Source organism: Tursiops truncatus, chromosome 8 (assembly GCF_011762595.2).
Source record: "Tursiops truncatus isolate mTurTru1 chromosome 8, mTurTru1.mat.Y, whole genome shotgun sequence".
Taxonomy (NCBI): domain Eukaryota; kingdom Metazoa; phylum Chordata; class Mammalia; order Artiodactyla; family Delphinidae; genus Tursiops; species Tursiops truncatus.
Window position 1 is genome coordinate 58,686,858 of NC_047041.1, and position 16,856 is coordinate 58,703,713.

At 49.0% G+C, this 16,856-nt stretch overlaps 1 protein-coding gene across 2 annotated transcripts in view; it reads left to right on the forward strand.

Annotated features, from left to right (window-relative positions):
* The window catches only part of PHOX2A (paired like homeobox 2A), an 18,400-nt gene continuing 1,544 nt past the window's right edge, over nucleotides 1-16,856 (forward strand). The window contains exons 1-7 of one of the 2 annotated variants that reach the window (XM_033862385.2): nucleotides 1-30; nucleotides 4,234-4,285; nucleotides 4,857-5,140; nucleotides 5,267-5,436; nucleotides 8,783-8,840; nucleotides 11,068-13,875; nucleotides 16,087-16,274. In XM_033862385.2, the coding sequence (XP_033718276.1) occupies nucleotides 13,659-13,875; nucleotides 16,087-16,274 (405 nt within the window). In that variant the 5' untranslated portion in view covers nucleotides 1-30; nucleotides 4,234-4,285; nucleotides 4,857-5,140; ... (1 more) ...; nucleotides 8,783-8,840; nucleotides 11,068-13,658. Of the gene's footprint in view, nucleotides 31-4,233; nucleotides 4,286-4,856; nucleotides 5,141-5,266; nucleotides 5,437-5,457; nucleotides 8,841-9,235; nucleotides 9,387-11,067; nucleotides 13,876-16,086; nucleotides 16,275-16,856 lie in introns of those variants that run through there. The other variant, XM_033862386.2, reaches the window with a different exon arrangement.

The window sequence follows — 16,856 nt, forward strand, 5'->3', positions numbered from 1 at the left end:
GCTCTTCTGACTTCATCATGAGCCAGAGAGGTGAGTCAAGTGGGTAGGTAACAGGAATCACCACCTCTGAATTTTCAGGTCTTTGATGGTTACCAAGTCTTGCATTTCCCCCCAATGATGTGTTATTATTTGTTGTTTATAATTTTGATAGGAAGGAAGCCCTAGGGCTTCCACTTAGCCCTTTCAACCATAATAGCTGTATTCCCTGTATTAGAGAGACATATTCTGCCAACTGCTTACTGTCCCTAGTCTATACACTCTGGAACTAGAGAAATCATGGGGAAAGGGGTTTAAGGACTGGACTGATGTTGAAGTAGATTAGAATCAAGTCAATTTATCACTTGACTCCACTCTGAATGGTGGACCACTGTGCCAACTACAGCCCCAATTAGCATTACAGCCAGTGTCAACAATCCCAGTATCACAGTTATTCTATTCATTTTCCAGGGCTGCCATAACAAAGTACCACAAACTGGGTGACTTAAAACAACAGAAGTTTATTCTCTTGCGGTTCTGGAGAACAGAAGTCCAAAGTCAAAGTGTTGCCACGGCTGGTTCCTTCTGAGGCTTCGAGGGGCATCTATTCCATGCCTCTCTCCTAGCTTCTGGTGGTTACCAGCAGACCTTGGCATTCCTCGCCTTGCAGTTGCATCACTCCAACCTCTGCCTCCATCCTCACATGGTGTTCTCTGTGTGTGTGTCCAAAATTCCCTCTTCTTATAAGGACATCAGTCATTGGATTAGGGCCCACACTAATTCCATATGACCTCATCTTAACTTGATTACATCTGTAAAGAACATATTTCCAAATAAGGTCACCTATTCCAAAGGTACCTGGGTGAGGACTTCAACATATCTTTTTGGGAGACATAATTCAACCCATAATTTACCCTGAGAAATGACTACAGGTCCCATCAGGGAAATCTACAAGGAATATATAGACAGATATTTATATACATCTTCCATAAGTGTACTTGCTTTCACTTCATTCAAGGTACTCGAAATCTGTGAACTAACCCAGGCCTGGAAATTGGGTTAAATATCATAACTATCTTGTCTTAAGTTCACCCTCTGTTCACCAGTTCCAGAGGACTTTGGTTTTACAAATTAGGATATTAGTGAACTACCCATATTCTTTAGTCCCATCTGTAGTGTCTTCCTCCAGCATCACTGGCCTGCAGAAACCAGTTGCTACAGCACTTTCCAAAGATGCCATCACCCTCTCACAAATGTATTTCTCAACACCTTGGTGAAGAGAATGTCATCTGGGCCCTCTCAGGGGGTGGAATGGGGTGTAGATGAATCACACTTATAAACCTAGAAGGAGAGGTTTATAAACCAACATTCTCATCTCCTTAAGTGTTTTAATTATTTCTTCTTCATTATACCAAAGGATTCTCAATTTCATTTAACTTCATCAGTGAATCCAGGTGTCAGTCAACCAACTGAAAAAAAAGGCAATTAAATCTATTATACACCCACCAGGATGGAAAATATTAAAAAGACTGACACTATTTGACTTTCAAGAGTATGTGGAACAACCAGAGTTCACATACGTTATTGGTGAGAGTGTAAAATGGCACAACTACTTTAGGAAAAGCTCTGGCAGTTTCTTAGAAAACTAAATACACATCTACCCTATGACCCAAGAGAAATGAAAACATATAACCACAAAAAAAGTCTTGTACATAAATGTTCATAGCAGCATGATTGATAATAGTCTAAAACTAGAAATAACCCATATGTCCATCAAAAGAGAATGGCTAAGCAAACTGCGGTATTATATTAGTTTGTTATTGCTGTGTAACAAATAACCCCACAACTTAGCAGCTGAAAACAATGTTCATTTCAGCTCACAAGTTTGTATTTCAAAGTCTGGCACAGTTCTCATCTACTCAGAACATGGCTGGACTATCATCTGCTCTGGATCTCAGGGTGTCAGTTGAGCTGCATTCCTTTCTGGGGGCTCTGAGGAAGAATCCACTCTTAGGTTTATTCAGGTTCTTAGCTGACTTCAGATCCTTGTGGCTGTAGGACTGAGGTCCTGTTTTCTTACTGGCTGTCAGCTGGAAATCACTTTCAACTCCTAGAGGTCACCCACATTCTTTGCAATGTGGCCTCTCCATCCAGCAATGAAGAATCATCCTCCTGTTGAGTGTCTCTCATGCTTCACATCTCTCTGACTTCACTGTTTAAGACCTCTTGAACCAAATGTAAACGGTTCATGTCATTAGGTTAGATCCACCCAGATAATCCCCCTTTCTAAAAGTCAAATGTGCGGGACTTCCCTGGTGGCGCTGTGGTTAAGAATCCGCCTGCCGAGTCAGGGGATGCGGGTTCAAGCCCTGGTCCGGGAAGTTCCCACCTGCCGCGGAGCAACGAAGCCCATGTGCCACAACTACCGAGCCTGCGCTCTAGAGCCTGTGAGCCACAACTACTGAGCCCACATGCCACAACTACTGAAGCCCGCGCACCTAGAGCCTGTGCTCCGCAACAAGAGAAGCCACCACAATGAGAAGCCCGAGCACCACAATGAAGAGTAGCCCCTGCTCGCTGCAACTAGAGAAAGCCCGTGCCCAGCAACAAAGACCCAGTGCAGCCAAAAAATAATTAAAAAACAGAAAAAAAAATTTTTTTTAAAGTCAAATGTGCTATATAAGTGGTCCCCAACTTTTTGACACCAGGGACTAGTTTCATGGAAGACAATTTTTCCACGGACTGGAGGCAGGGAGGATGGTTTGGGGATGATTCAAGCGCATTGATTTATTATGGTTTCTGTGCAGTCAAACCTCTCTGCTAATAATAATCTGTATTTGCAGCCGCTCCCCAGCGCTGGCATCACCACCTCAGCTCCACCTCAGATCATCCAGCATTAGATTCTCATAAGGAGTGCACAACCTGGATCCCTCGCATGCACAGTTCACAGTAAGGTTCGCACTCCTATGAGAATCTAATGCCACCGCTGATCTGACAGAAGGCAGAGCTCAGGCAGTAATGCAAGTGATGGGGAGTGGCTGTAAATACAGATGAAACTTCGCTCCCTCACCTGCCTCTCACCTCCTGCTGTGTGGCCCAGTTGCTAACAGGCCACAGACCGGTACCAGTCTGTGGCCTGGGGACTGGGGACCCCTGTGCTATATGACATAACCTAATCATGGAGTGCTATCCCATCGTATTCACAGAATTGGGGATTGTACAGGCCATGTGCACCAGGAAGCAGGAATCTTGGGGGACATCTTAGAATTCTGCCTACACAGGTATATTCATTCAATGAAACACTACTCAGCAATAAAAAGTAGTGAACTATTGATACACACAACATGGATGAATCTCAAAAATATTATGCTGAGTAAAAAAGAAGGCTTACACAAAGAGTACTCAGAGGAATTCAAGAACGGGCAACATTAGTCTGTAGTGGAAAAGAATCAGAAGAGTGGTTGCCTCTGAGGGAGCGGGCTTGGGATTGATTGGGAAGAGGCATGAAAGAACTTTCTGGGGTGATGGTAAGGGGTAGGGTTGCACAGATATATGCATGTGTCAAACTCATTGAATGGTACACTTAGATTTATTCATTTCACTATATAAAAATTTTACCTGAAAAATTAACAATAATTTTCTCTACTTAATGATATGCACACTGAAGTGTTAGGGGCCAAGTGTATGGATGTCTGCAACTTACTGTGAATGCATAAAAAATACAGTCTGAAAAATCTACATGCTCGCTCTGTGATTCTATTCTGGAAAAGGCAAAAATATAGAGACAGTATTGGAAAGGGGAGAGGGATTAATAGTTGAAACACAGGGGCAGTGAAACTATTCTGTATGACACTGTAATGGTGAATAAAGACATGTATTTGTCAAAAACTATAGAAACATATAACACAAAGAGTAAACCTTAATGTAAACTATGGACTTTAGTTAATAATAATATATCAATACTGGTTCATTAATAGTAACAGATATACAACACTAATGTAAGATGTTGATAATAGGAGAAACTAGGGTGGGGGAGGGGAGTATATGAGAACTTTCTCTATTATCTGCTCATTTTCTATGTTAATCCAAAATTGTCCTAAATACTAAAATCTATTAATTAAAAAAAAATCTGAAAAAAAATACAATGAATTGACAGAAAAATGCATAGATGGGTGGATATGTGATCAAGTGAATATGTGAATATAGTAAGATGTTAGACTCTAAGAAAAAATAAACTCATCTCTTTTGTACAAAAAGGTGATTAGAACTCCCAGCTCTTAAAATCGGCACGTGGAATCCAGGCTCTCTGGTAAGTGCACTCATATTGGTCATTTCATTCTAATTTTAAATTATGTTCCTCCTCCTTAGTCCTGAACCCTCAGAATCCATTCCCACATATATTTGCCAAATTTTATTGATATAAAAGATTGAAAAATCTTTTAATTCTTTTAGTGAGAAGGCCTTCTTGTGAATTTGAGCTCCTATTTGACCCTGATGCATGTTGGGGTCTGATTTTGATAATGAGTATGGAGACGATTAAGTCAGTGGGATGGGGCATGAGGAGACTTGGCTTCCTCTTGCCACATAATTCCCCATGGGAAGTCTACATATAGTCTTCACACCAGAGGGAAGCAACCCCATTGGACAGGGAGAGGGTGCTATAGTCTCTGGCTATTTTCAGTGGTAGGTTGGGGTTGTAAGAGAGATCACCAATTGCCTGCTGTGGTAGACAGCTTCTGACATGACTCCCAGAGATCCCTGCCTCCTGATGCTCATGCCCTGTGTAATCCCCTCTCCCTGGGTGTGAGCAGGAAGACATAGTAACTTGCTTCTAAGGAATAGAAATGGCAAAAGTGACAGAATGTCATTTCCAAGGATAGGTTATAAAAGGCTGACTTCAGTCTTGCTGGCATTCTCTCTGGCTCTTCCTACATGCTTGCCCTGATGGAGAGGCCCATAGGCCAAGGGAATGAGGGTAACCACTGGCAAACATCTGACAAGGACTGAGCCTTTCAGACTAACAGCCCTGGAGGAACTGAGTCCTGGCAACAACCATGTGAGTGAGCTTGGGGGAAATCATTCCTTAGTCAAGCCTTCATTTGAGACTGCAGAACTAGCACCTCGATTGCATCCTTGGGCGAGGCCCTTGAAGCAGAAGACTCAGGTTAGCCACACCCAGATTTCTTACCCACAGAAACTGTGACTTTATAAGTATGTGGTTTCTTTGGGGTTTTTTTGTTTTGCTTTGCGGTACGCGGGCCTCTCACTGTTGTGGCCTCTCCCGTTGCAGAGCACAGGCTCCGGACGCGCAAGCTCAGCGGCCATGGCTCACGGGCCTAGCCGCTCCGCGGCATGTGGGATCCTCCCGGACCTGGGCACGAACCCATGTCCCATGCATCGGCAGGCGGACTCTCAACCACTGCGCCACCAGGGAAGCCAAGTGTGTGTTGTTTTAAGCTAGTAAGTTTGGGGTAATTTGTTATGCAGCAATGGATAACTAATACACTTGCCTAATATCCATTCTCTCCTTATTCCTCAGCAACAGAGACTCTATTTTATTTGGGATACTTACATGCCCAGCTAAAATCATGCTGTTTCTAATCTCTCATTAAGTCTGATGTGACCATATGACTGAGTTCAGACAGAAAAGAAGTAAGCAGAAGTGTTGCATGGAACTTCTGGAACGTTCCTTATAGGGAGATATCTCACTGAGAAATGTACCTTTTGTTTTCCTTCTTCCTCATTCTTGCCGCCTAGAAGGTGGATGTGATGACTGGAATTCCTGCAGCCATCTTAGAACATGAAGTAACTTTGAGGTTAGAAATCATACTCTAGGAAACAGAAAGGAAGAAGGAATATGAGTCCCTGATGTGCACTCAGCAGCCATACCAACACTGGACTCCTTACCTCCAGACTTACTTTAAGTGAAGAAGAAATAATCTGTTATCTTGTTTACACTATTGTTATTTTGGATTTTCCCTTATGTGCACCCAAAATAACCCTAACTCATAGAGGACTCAGGGCTCTCTTAGCCATGCACATCCTCTCATTTATCACCAACCCATGTCCCTCTTCCAAACAATACTCAAATTCTCACACAGGAGCAATCTTTGAGTTTGATTTTTACATTTTTCAATCTCTTTAAGCTTTCCACACCTCCTCACAATCCTTGCATTCCTCATTCTCTTTATACTGATCTCTGACAGTCCCCCAAGTCTGTGCTCTCAATGGACACTTCATTCCAGGTGCCACTAGTAATAAACTGATGAGCTGTTTTGCCCCTGAATGCCACTCCATCTCTGGATTTCCACTAACTCTAGTCCCAACAAAGCCACACAACTATTCCCAGATTCCAACTAGTACCCTGGGAGTTTGATGCCCTCAGCCAATCTAGTACCAATTTCTTTATCAATCAGTCATTAGTTACAAGCAACAGAAACTAACTTCATCTTATTTAAGCAAAATAAAATTTTATGTTAAACATATTACATTTATAAAACATATCTCAGGGGATTGCTGAAATGACTGGAGGACCAAATACAGAGCCACACAACTAGAAACAATGCCCTAAATTAAGCTGCATTGTTGTCTCCATGAGGACAGCCCCATCACCACTGCCCCTTGCACAGCTGGCATGGTTGGCACTGAACCCTCAATGCTGCCCAAAACAAGCTATGTCGGGGCCCTGCTGCACCTAGAACTAGATCTTGCTGTAAAGCCATTTCCCCTGGAGAGAATTCTTATGGTCACTGAGTGCTCACTTCCTTAGCTACAGAGTCATTAGCTTAGGCTGTGATCAAGGTACATGCTTGGCTGAGAATAGGTCAGGTGTCTGCACTCTGGTTTTAAGGGAAGTTCAGAGAGTATCTGGCATCTATTAGGTAGGGAATTCCCCTAACATAGGAAGTGGTTTCAGATGCCAGATGTCAAAAAAAATGCCAACTTTTTCCTACGCTCAGGCCAGGGTGCCAAGAAGGACTGGGAGAATCACACTTCCCTAATTTCTCTAGATCTTCCCAAATATTCCCATTATCACCTGTCAAACAGTCAATGTTTCCTAATCAATGCATTCACTCTAGAATGTGGCAGAGAACTTGGCTATAACCAATCTGCAGATCACATGGCTATCCTCCTGCGGCAGCCTCAGATTGCTGACCGTGGGCAGAGGCTTCCTTACCAGAGTTACAAATTGTCATGCTGTTCCTCATCTGCTTGTCCCCTCTTAAACCCCTTCCCAAGGTTGCCAGATGTGAATTATTTTACCACTTTTCTACTTAATCCTCTGCAGTTACAACCACAGGGCAATGGGGAAAGTTGAGGTCAAGCTCTAAGAGACAACATGCAGTAGTTTTCCCAGTTACTTCATTATCACCTAACAAGGACATCTCATTTCCAGGCTCAGAATGGAGGGATTCTCACTGCATCCCACCCTATATCAACAAGGCCAGTTCCTTTTTTAGGGTCTGCTGTTTGCATCACTGCATACCTTATACCTATTTTTTATTTGAATCTCTTTGTTTGGAAGTGACAGAAATCCAACTTGAAATAGATTAAACATAAAGAAGACTGTATTGGGTAACAAAATTCAATAAAGGGCTGAAGAACTAATTTGCAAAAAGAGTAAGGATGTCTCAGGAATAACTGGAACTAGGCTCTGAAATTCTAACATAAGTCTCTATATCTTTTGCCTCAGCTTCTTATTTATTCTTTCTTCACTCCAACCACCTTCCTTCTCTTCATGTTGGGGAACATGGCTGCAAACATTTCCTGAGCTTTACATTTATAGTTTTCACCATTCAAAAGAGAATGACTGGTTTCTCAATTCAAATAAGAAAAAAATGATGAGAAAGGGGTTTATTGACCCATCTTCACACAGGTACCCACACCTGGACCAGTTATGGCTGAGGGTAGGATTATGTAAGAACAATGGTTCCGTGGGTAGCCATGTTTGGAGGAGGATGTTTGGATGGAGGAGACAGTTCCCAAGAGAAAAGTTGTGCTGGGCTAACCACACTACAGATGTCCATGATGGTGGCCCTGAGGCAAGTCCTTTCTCATGCACAAAAGCTTGAATAAGCTTATCAATGTATGGCATGTTTGGTAGGATCAAACCCTTTTTTCCCCCTTCCCTTTTTAAAAAAAGAGCCATCTTGTGTCACCTTCTATGTACCATTCTCTTGCCCAGACAACTAAAACATTCTAAGGAGAGCCTCCCCATAAGTTAAGTGCCTATGTGCCCACCAGATCGGAAGATCCTTAAAGAAAGCAACCAGGATTAATTTATCCCCATGTGTCGACTGCCCCATGATTCCGTCATAGATCAGACACTCAAGAAATAGTTGTAGAACTGAGTTAAGATCTCTTCTCACTCTTCAGCGATCTCTGAGAACTGAACATTTTAGATGTTTAGGATCCCTGGAAAGGCCTAATGCTAGAAGCTAAAAATAAAAGTGGAAATTAATAGAAGACCGGGTAACTTAAGGTAGTGGTGGAAGAAAAAAATAGTCAGTAAGGGTTGTCCCCATAACAGAGAGATGAACAAGAGACTACAGGTTATGATAGACAGGTTGGGAATATACAGTTAATATATTTGCCTCCAACCTTCCCTGGGCCCAAAATTATAGCAGGAGAGAAGAGCGATTGGGAAGAACATTGCTGATGGAGTTGGTAGGTATATGGGGGTGAAAGGAATTTTAAGGTCCTTAAGCAGGACCAGAAATGTGCTAACTTTTCACTAATAGATAAGCTCCATCCTTTATTAGAAGGTCGACATGGATGTCTAATCAAGCTTGGCTTCTAATCATAGTTGTACAGTGATGACACTGAGGACATTGCTTCAGAGAGTGAGAAGATGCATTTCAAAGGTAAGGAGGCGCCATCACTTTCTGTTCTCCCCCTAGAGAGAGAAGGACTGACAGGAGTGCACTGGGTTAGTAAATCAGCCTGGTGCCCACATTCTGAGCCCTGGAGATCCTTGCTCAGAGTTCTGAGGGAGGCTAAGATCTGTGGCTGCTCTAGAAGTAGCCTGGGAATTCTCCAAGTGACCACAGGCAGGGAGAGTTCTCCAAGGCATGGGTCCTTTCTCCTCTGTTCTCAAGGTAATTCCACTATCCAGGCTCGCAGAGTTGGGATCAGAGCAGCAGAAAAAGGACAGTCCCCACTGTACCCTCTCCCCAGGTTCCTTTTTGCATGCTGCTCCCTCTCTGGAAGGAATCCTCCCCACCATGACACACTCTCGCTGTTTTCACTTTTCCTCCAGGACTCCTCTCTGGGCATCAGTTTCTTCATCTGCAAAAATTAAGGGGTCAGGCTGGGTAACTCTGCAGGGCCCTGATATCTTCTGAAATCTCGAAGGTAGAAGTGATGCTGGGATGCAAAGACAGGAGTCCATGCCCAGATTATACGTCCAGGTATCAGGTGCAACAGATCAGAGGAGCTTGACTAGAGTGTGGTCTGGGTCTGTCAGTCACAGGCCTCAATCACTTGGTGAGAGAGAGAAGGGGTGGTGGTGGGAGCTAATTTATTTAATGTTTACTATGTGCCAGACACTGTTCAAACACTTCATATATATATTTTTTTTTTAATAAATTTATATTTTTTGGCTGCGCTCGGTCTTGGTTGCTGTGCGCGGGCTTTCTCTAGTTGTGGCGAGCAGGGGCTACTCTTTGTTGTGGTGCGTGGGCTTCTTGTTGCAGTGGCTTCTCTTGTTGCAGAGCATGGGCTCTAGGCGCGCGGGCTTCAGTAGTTGCGGCACGCGGGCTTGGTAATTGTGGTTTGTGGGCTGTAGAGCACAGGCTCAGTAGTTGTGGCACATGGGCTTAGTTGCTCCGTGGCATGTGGGATCTTCCTGGACCAGGGCTTGAACCTTTGTCCCCTGCATCGGCAGGTGGATTCTTAACCACTGTGCCACCAGGGGAGTCCTACTTCATATATTTTAATTCACCTAATCATTAAAATAAACCAGGTTACAGGTGAAAAAGGTGAGGCACAGAGAGGTTGAATAACTTACCCTAAGTCATCCAGCTTGGAAGTGGCAGTGTCAGAGCCAGAACCCAGCAATCAGGCTCCAGAATCTGTCATCAGTTATGGAAGTGAGGACATGCTTAGCAAGGAGGCTTCACAGCAGGATTGCTGTGACAGTGTTTCATGTCAGAGCATTTTTAGTTCCCCAGGAGTGCACGCATTTGGGAGGGGTTCTCAGTCAGGATGAGCTCCCACATCAGATCACAGCCACTAGCCTCTCTGGTATGAGGCCCTTGCAAAGCCCAGCCCACTCTGCCTGTCTCCTTCTTTTATGGTGAGTTCTCAGGAAGCCCTCTTGGGTGTCCGCATATCACACACACACACACACATGCACACAGCCTGGCCTCCAAAGTCCCCCCACCTCCACCACCTGAAACACCTGAACCCAACAGTGGACAGGGTTCAAAGCATTTTCTTGGGCTTCATCTCAGTTTCAGTGCCAATCAGCAGATACAAATGGCTCCTTGCAGAGAGAGGAGGCTCGAACTTCACAGTCCTGAGTCAGGGGAAGGGCAGCTCCTGCCCAGCCGACCCTGAAACATGCATGTTACCATAAAACTTCCAATCACAGCCATTTGTTTGATTATCTGTAAAGGTGTCAAGTATTTATAGGTTATACTGCTCAGAGCTCTTGGTTTTAAGTGTCAGAAGCCCAACTTAAAGCAGTTTAGACAGAACGAGGAACTTAATGGCTCAATGACCAAACTGTAGAAATGACAGGGATGGCTCATGGAAACAGAGACAGGTGGAACCAGGGCCTCATATCTCTGCTGGTCCCTGCATGAAAGCTTCAGTTGCTCCTTTGCTTCAGCTTTGTCCCTGTGGAAGGGATATGGCCCCTTGAAAATTCCTCAGATGAGGAAGGACTTTCTCCCAGGCAGAAGGTTGGCCCAGATGGAGGAAGTTTCCTGTCCTTGGGGACCGAGGGAATGAAGATGGGAGTATGATCCCTTTTCAGAGAGTGGGGAGTGGGAGGCTGGGGATGGGGATTCCTTCCCTAGAAACAAGGGCAGGATTCCCCAACACAAGGAGTTCAGCCTAGCCTTCACTAATTCATTCAACAAACAGATATGGGAAGGCCTATGATGTGCAGTGATGCCATAGACATCGTGGGTAGGCTGCAGAGAAAGTGATCAACATGAGGACACAGCTCTGCCCTGAGACCTTGCACTTCATTGCAAATACTTCAACAAGGTGAGTAACCAAAAGAGAGGGAGGTACTGTGGGACACCCAACCTAGTCTAGGGGTATCAGGGAAGGCTTCCAGGAAGCAGTGACTTCCAAGTTGATACCCAGTGGACAAACAAGCGTCAACCAGGTTTTGGCTGGCTTTTTGGCGGGGGATGGGGGGAGTGTGGTGGGATGGAGACTGGAATGAACATTCCAGCCAGAGAGAACAGCTCTGAACTAAAAGATCAATGTGTGAGGGCTGCAAAGAAAACCACGGTGAGGAGGAAGCAGACTGGAGCACTGGCATGGAGGACATTGTGGGCCAGAATGGATTTGATCCTGAGGGCAATGGAGAGCCATGGGAGGTCTAAGGAAGAGAGCAGTGGCACTGTCTGATTTCCCAATTGTGAGATCACTTGGGTCCCTGGGTCAAGGTAGAGAGGTGCACCTCCCACACCAGTGGAGAGAACATTTTGAATCAGTTTTGCTCTCAGTTTTAGAAGCTTAGACCTAAAAATAATTAGAGAAAATACCTCAAAGAAACACCCTGAAAAGGAGTGGTTACAGAAAGGGGGATAGGTGTCCTTGTGTTAAGCAAAGAATGAGTGGCCAGGGAAGTGAATCACCTGAGGGTGGGCATGCTCCCCACTGTGCTGGTAAGCTGGGGGGAGGGATTCCAGGAGCCGTCTCTCAACCCCCGAGGACTCTGGTTGGTGACAAGGGGGCCCCCCTGCCTTCTTGCTGGGTCTCCACTTCTCCACCTGCAGAACTTGCCAAGATTGGGTGCAGGAGGCTGGGGGTTGGGTGGGAAAGCTGCTAAATCCTCCTTAGGTGAGCTGCAGGGGTGGAAGAGTTCTCTAGTCTCTTCTCCTGGAAAGGATTCTGTATCCTGTGGCCCCACAGTATGGAGGCCAATGGCTAAGTCCGTGGAGCGCGTCTGTGGCCAAGTCCAGACTGAGTCTAGGTGGTTTTCCTGAAGAAGAAAAAGGCCTCTGCAGGAGGGGGTGGAAGCTGAGAAAGAGTGAAGGGGTCATTTGGTTACTCCCCAGTCTTGACATTCATCACACACACACACTCTGTGCCGAGGGTGCTGGGGACCAGAGACTCACACCCAGCAGCAGCGGGGAGAGGGGCTGAACTGTGGGACCTGGGGGAGGGGAGAGGCAGGCTGGGCCTTGAAGGTGCAGGGCAGGGTCGTGTGGCCTTCAGGACAAGTTAGGAGAGAGGCAACCCTCCCCCTCTGCAGCTTCACACCGCGCCTCCACTACAGTCCTTCTACCCGCTGGGCACTCCAGCTGGTGGGTCTCGGCTCTCCAAAGGCTCTTTCTCTCCGCCCCTTAGCCTCTGTTCCTCTGTTGTGTCTGTCCCTGGCCTTGTCTCACTGAGTGTGTGTCTGTCTCACTATCACTGCCCTGTTTTGTCTCATCTCTCTCTTCATCTCCATCACAATCCGTCTTTCCAACCGTGTCTCTTCCCTGTGTTTTCTGTCTCCATGCCTGCCTCACTTGCTTTCTCTGTCCCCCTCTCGTCTCTCTCTTATCTTTGTCTCCTCTATCTCTGCCTTGTCCCACCTCCTTCCCTTCCTTCCTCTTGTACATGTTTCACCTTTGTCGCCACCTCTGTCCCTGTCTCCCTCTTGCCGCCCACCCCCCCCCCGCCCACGTCTCCAATCTATCTCTCTCGTCCATGTCTCATCCTTATCTCCATCTGTGTACCTGTATCTCTCTTGTCCCTTTCTCCATCTTTCTCCATCACTGTTTCTGTCCCTTTCTCTCCCTGTCTCCGTCTCTGTCTCCTCTTTTCATCCACATCCTCTGTCCCCATCTCAGGCCCCGTCTCTTCCTCGTCCTTGTCTTCATTCCCCCTCCTGAGCCATCTCCGTGGTCCCTTCCGGGATGGGACCTCGCTGGGGGCGGGGCCGAGGGACTGGATCGGAATAACTCGGTTATCAGGACGAATTGAATTAACTTCTTCACACGAGCGCCGCCGGGCCTGTTTCCCCTCCCTTCTGCGGGGCCGCAGGTGGAGAGGCCAGGGAGAGGGGTCGGGACCCTACGGCTGGGCACGATGCATAGACTGAAGGTCTGGTCCGGATTGGGGCGGGATGGGGGACTCTAGGGATGGGGCCCCGCGCAGCCTGCCCTGCACATCCCGAGCTCTAAGAGGGCGGCGGCGACCCTTTGGGGTGGGGGTCGGGGGCGGCTGGGGGCGGGGCCTTGGCCGTCCAGGCCCCGCCCCAACGAGCTCGCCCCGCCCCGCCCCCTCCTCGGGGTCCTACGCGTTAAAAGGCGCGCGGGCCGGGTTGGGCTGCACTTGCGTTGCACCGGGGCGGAGCGCGGCCGCGACGGGGCGGGCGGACTCGCGAGCTCTGAGAGCCGGCCTCGGGTCCTCGGCCCCTGGCGCTCCAACCCCCATCTTGACCCCCACCCGGCCCGGGACACCAACTCCGACCCGGCCCGGCCCGGCCCCCGCCCCCGCCCCCCGGGCCGATGGACTACTCCTACCTCAATTCGTACGACTCGTGCGTGGCGGCCATGGAGGCGTCCGCCTACGGCGACTTCGGCGCCTGCAGCCAGCCCGGCGGCTTCCAGTACAGTCCCCTGCGGCCCGCCTTCCCCGCGGCCGGGCCTCCCTGCCCCGCGCTCGGCTCCTCCAACTGCGCGCTTGGCGCTCTACGCGACCATCAGCCTGCGCCCTACTCGGCAGGTGAGCCCATCCCCGGTACCACCCTCCTTCCAAATCCTACAGCACCCCTAGCCCCTGCCCTACTCGGCTAGTGGTTGCGACTGTCCCCCACAGCCGCCACAATCCCTGCCCTAGTCAGACCCTCCAACTCCCCGCGGGATCCACAGTCCCTCGTGTAAGACGGGATTCCCTAGTCAGAGTTGAGCCCCACCCTCTCCTCCTTCCCGTTCCTCTTCTCGCTGCCGTATCCCTATCCCGTGCTCTTTAGGTCAAGGAAATAGATCCCCAGTGTAGCCCCAGGCTCCTCACCAGGCCCTCCCCTGCCCATCTGCAAAAACTGACCACTAAACCTCTCTATGCCCTGTATCCTTGGAAAATGCTCTCGGCTCAGGCCAATAAGACCTCCCATCCTTATCATTCCCACCCCGCTTCATGCCCGACCCCCAGCATGGACCCCTGCGGCAGATGAGCTGCCCAGCTGGGAGCCTTCCCAGAGCCCCAGCACCATCAAGCCCCTACTGCCTGGTTTTGAACCCATCAGAGCCCCAGCACCATTAAGCCCCTACTGCCTGGTTTTGAACCCATCCTACCTGTGCCCAAACCCTCTTGCGCTACTGAAACCCATTCTGTGGCCAGAAGAAAAGGATGCTCAGGTCATTGAGCAACTTTCATTTCCCCATGCCTCCTGGAGATTCTCCCAGCTAGAGTACTGCAGAACCCAGAAGCAGCCCCATGCAATACCCAAGCCCCCTGATCCAAGACCCCATCTGAACCTTCAACCTCGTGGAGCCTCTTAGCCACCCCCATTGCTCCAGTTAGAGTTCAAGCTGCCCCACCCATTCTCCTTATCTTCTTCCTTCCTGGGAAGACCACCGGGACCCAGTAGAAGATTGGGACCTGTGTGGTGGGGAGGGATGGTGAGAGAGACCTGGATTTGGAGAAGTGAGAACCAAAGAGATGGAGTCAGAAACTGGAACGGGAATGGGGAGATTGGGTACTCTGGGTCATATGCAGATGGGGACTGGGGAGCTGGAAACAGGAAATGGGGAGATGGGCCCTAGAAAGATGGAGGTCTGAGATGGAGAAGATAGGGACAGATACAGAGAGATGTGAGCAGAGATGGGAAGATTGGGGTACTTGGAAGAAATGGGGAACCAGGGTTGGGGAGATGGAGATAAAAACCAGGTGATGGGAACAGGAATTATGGGAGATGGGGACCAAGGAAGATTGAAAACAGAGATGAGAAAGATGGGGATAGGAATGGGGTGTTGGAGACAGGAGTAGGGGAGATAGAGAACTAGGGAGATATGACAAAGATAAGGATATTGGGGATCCCTGGACAACAGGGAGAACTAAACGGGGGCTGGAGACAAGGATGGGGAGATAGTGTCAGAAATACTGTCCGTGGGACAATGGGTACTGGGAAGGGGTAGATGGGAGACAGGGATGGGAAGAGTGAAGGGAAGGGTTGGGGCTGGTTTTTGGAGGAGTTGGGAGACAGAGAGAGATGTCTGGGAGGAAGAAGAAGGGCAAAGAGAAGATGGAGGAACCTGGGAGGGGAGAAATAAGAACCCTTCTCAATGGGCACAAAGAGAAGAATGGTCCAGGAGGGGAAAGTTGCAGATAGATATGGTTGGAGAGAGATGAAAAAGAAAGGGGGACACCTGGAAGAGAATGCAATATGAGATCGGGCTGAGGAAATGAGGCCTAGGAAGGAGAGGGATGCAGGGTAGAGGCGGCCAAATTTTTACATGTCAGAGAGTCCGTGGCAGGCCTGAAAGTAGACCCGCGGTCCATGACTGGTTACTGGGGAGACACAGGATGTTGATGAGACCTGACAGACAGCTAAGGCTAGAGTGGATATAGCAGGACCTGAAGTCAGGCCGACTGAGGGAGAAACACACTGAGGGTCGGGTCCGGTAGACTGGCGGGAGATAGAGGGAACACTGCGGAGGGCCAACGACAGGCCAGCAGCCTGGATCCGAGGATCAGATTTTGGTTCCCTCTCTGCGGCTCTTGGGCCCCAGGCCTCCCCGCGCTCCGTCCGCTTTCACCCCTGCCGGCTCCATCCAGCGATAGGGAAGCCGATCCGTACTGAGAGGACCAAGCCGAGGGGCCAGGTCAGGGGCGGGGGATGGTGAGCGATCCCTCAGGGGCAGAACACAGCGGGCCGGGATCGGCCCCTCACATCCCCACCCTTGTTGATTTCCCCCCTCCTGCACACACCCGTAGTGCCCTACAAATTCTTCCCGGAGCCGTCGGGCCTGCACGAGAAGCGCAAGCAGCGGCGCATCCGCACCACGTTTACCAGCGCGCAGCTGAAGGAGCTGGAACGCGTCTTCGCCGAGACTCACTACCCCGACATTTACACGCGCGAGGAGCTGGCGCTCAAGATCGACCTTACCGAGGCTCGCGTGCAGGTGCGTGTTTGCGCGGAAGTGTGTGCGCGCGGAGCGGGGCCGGGAAGTTAGTGCCTGACACCTGGGGGGTCCGAAGGACAGAGGGGCCTCACTCGGGCAGCGGGCGGGTACAGCCCGGGGGCGGCGAACTAGGACCAGGGGCCAGGGTGCAGTCTGGAGGTGATTGGGCAGGGGAGGACCGGCAGCCCCGGGAGGCGGTGGGGCCAGGCGGGTCCTGAGGCCTTCGGAAGAACTGAGCTGTTCAGCCCCACGATTTCTCCTCAGTCTCCCGGGTAGGGCTGGGCACGCAGAGTGATGCTTGGGAAGCCAGGACGGAGGCCGAGTGGATAGAGGGTCAGCTCCAGGTGGCCTCGGGGCCAAACAAGGCCGAGCAGTGGGGGAAAGCCAGTCAGCGCCTCCAGGTCCCCTCTTCGGCTCTGCAACGGTGAAACTTCTGATTCTGGAAAGCCCGGGTTCAGGGTAGGCGCAGGAGCTGGGTCGGGACGGACTTTTCGTCGATCTTACAAATCTGAGTACAGATGTTCAGCTGGCATGCCTTTACTGGAGACCCTGCACAAAAGGCTTCCCGAGTGCACTAACCCT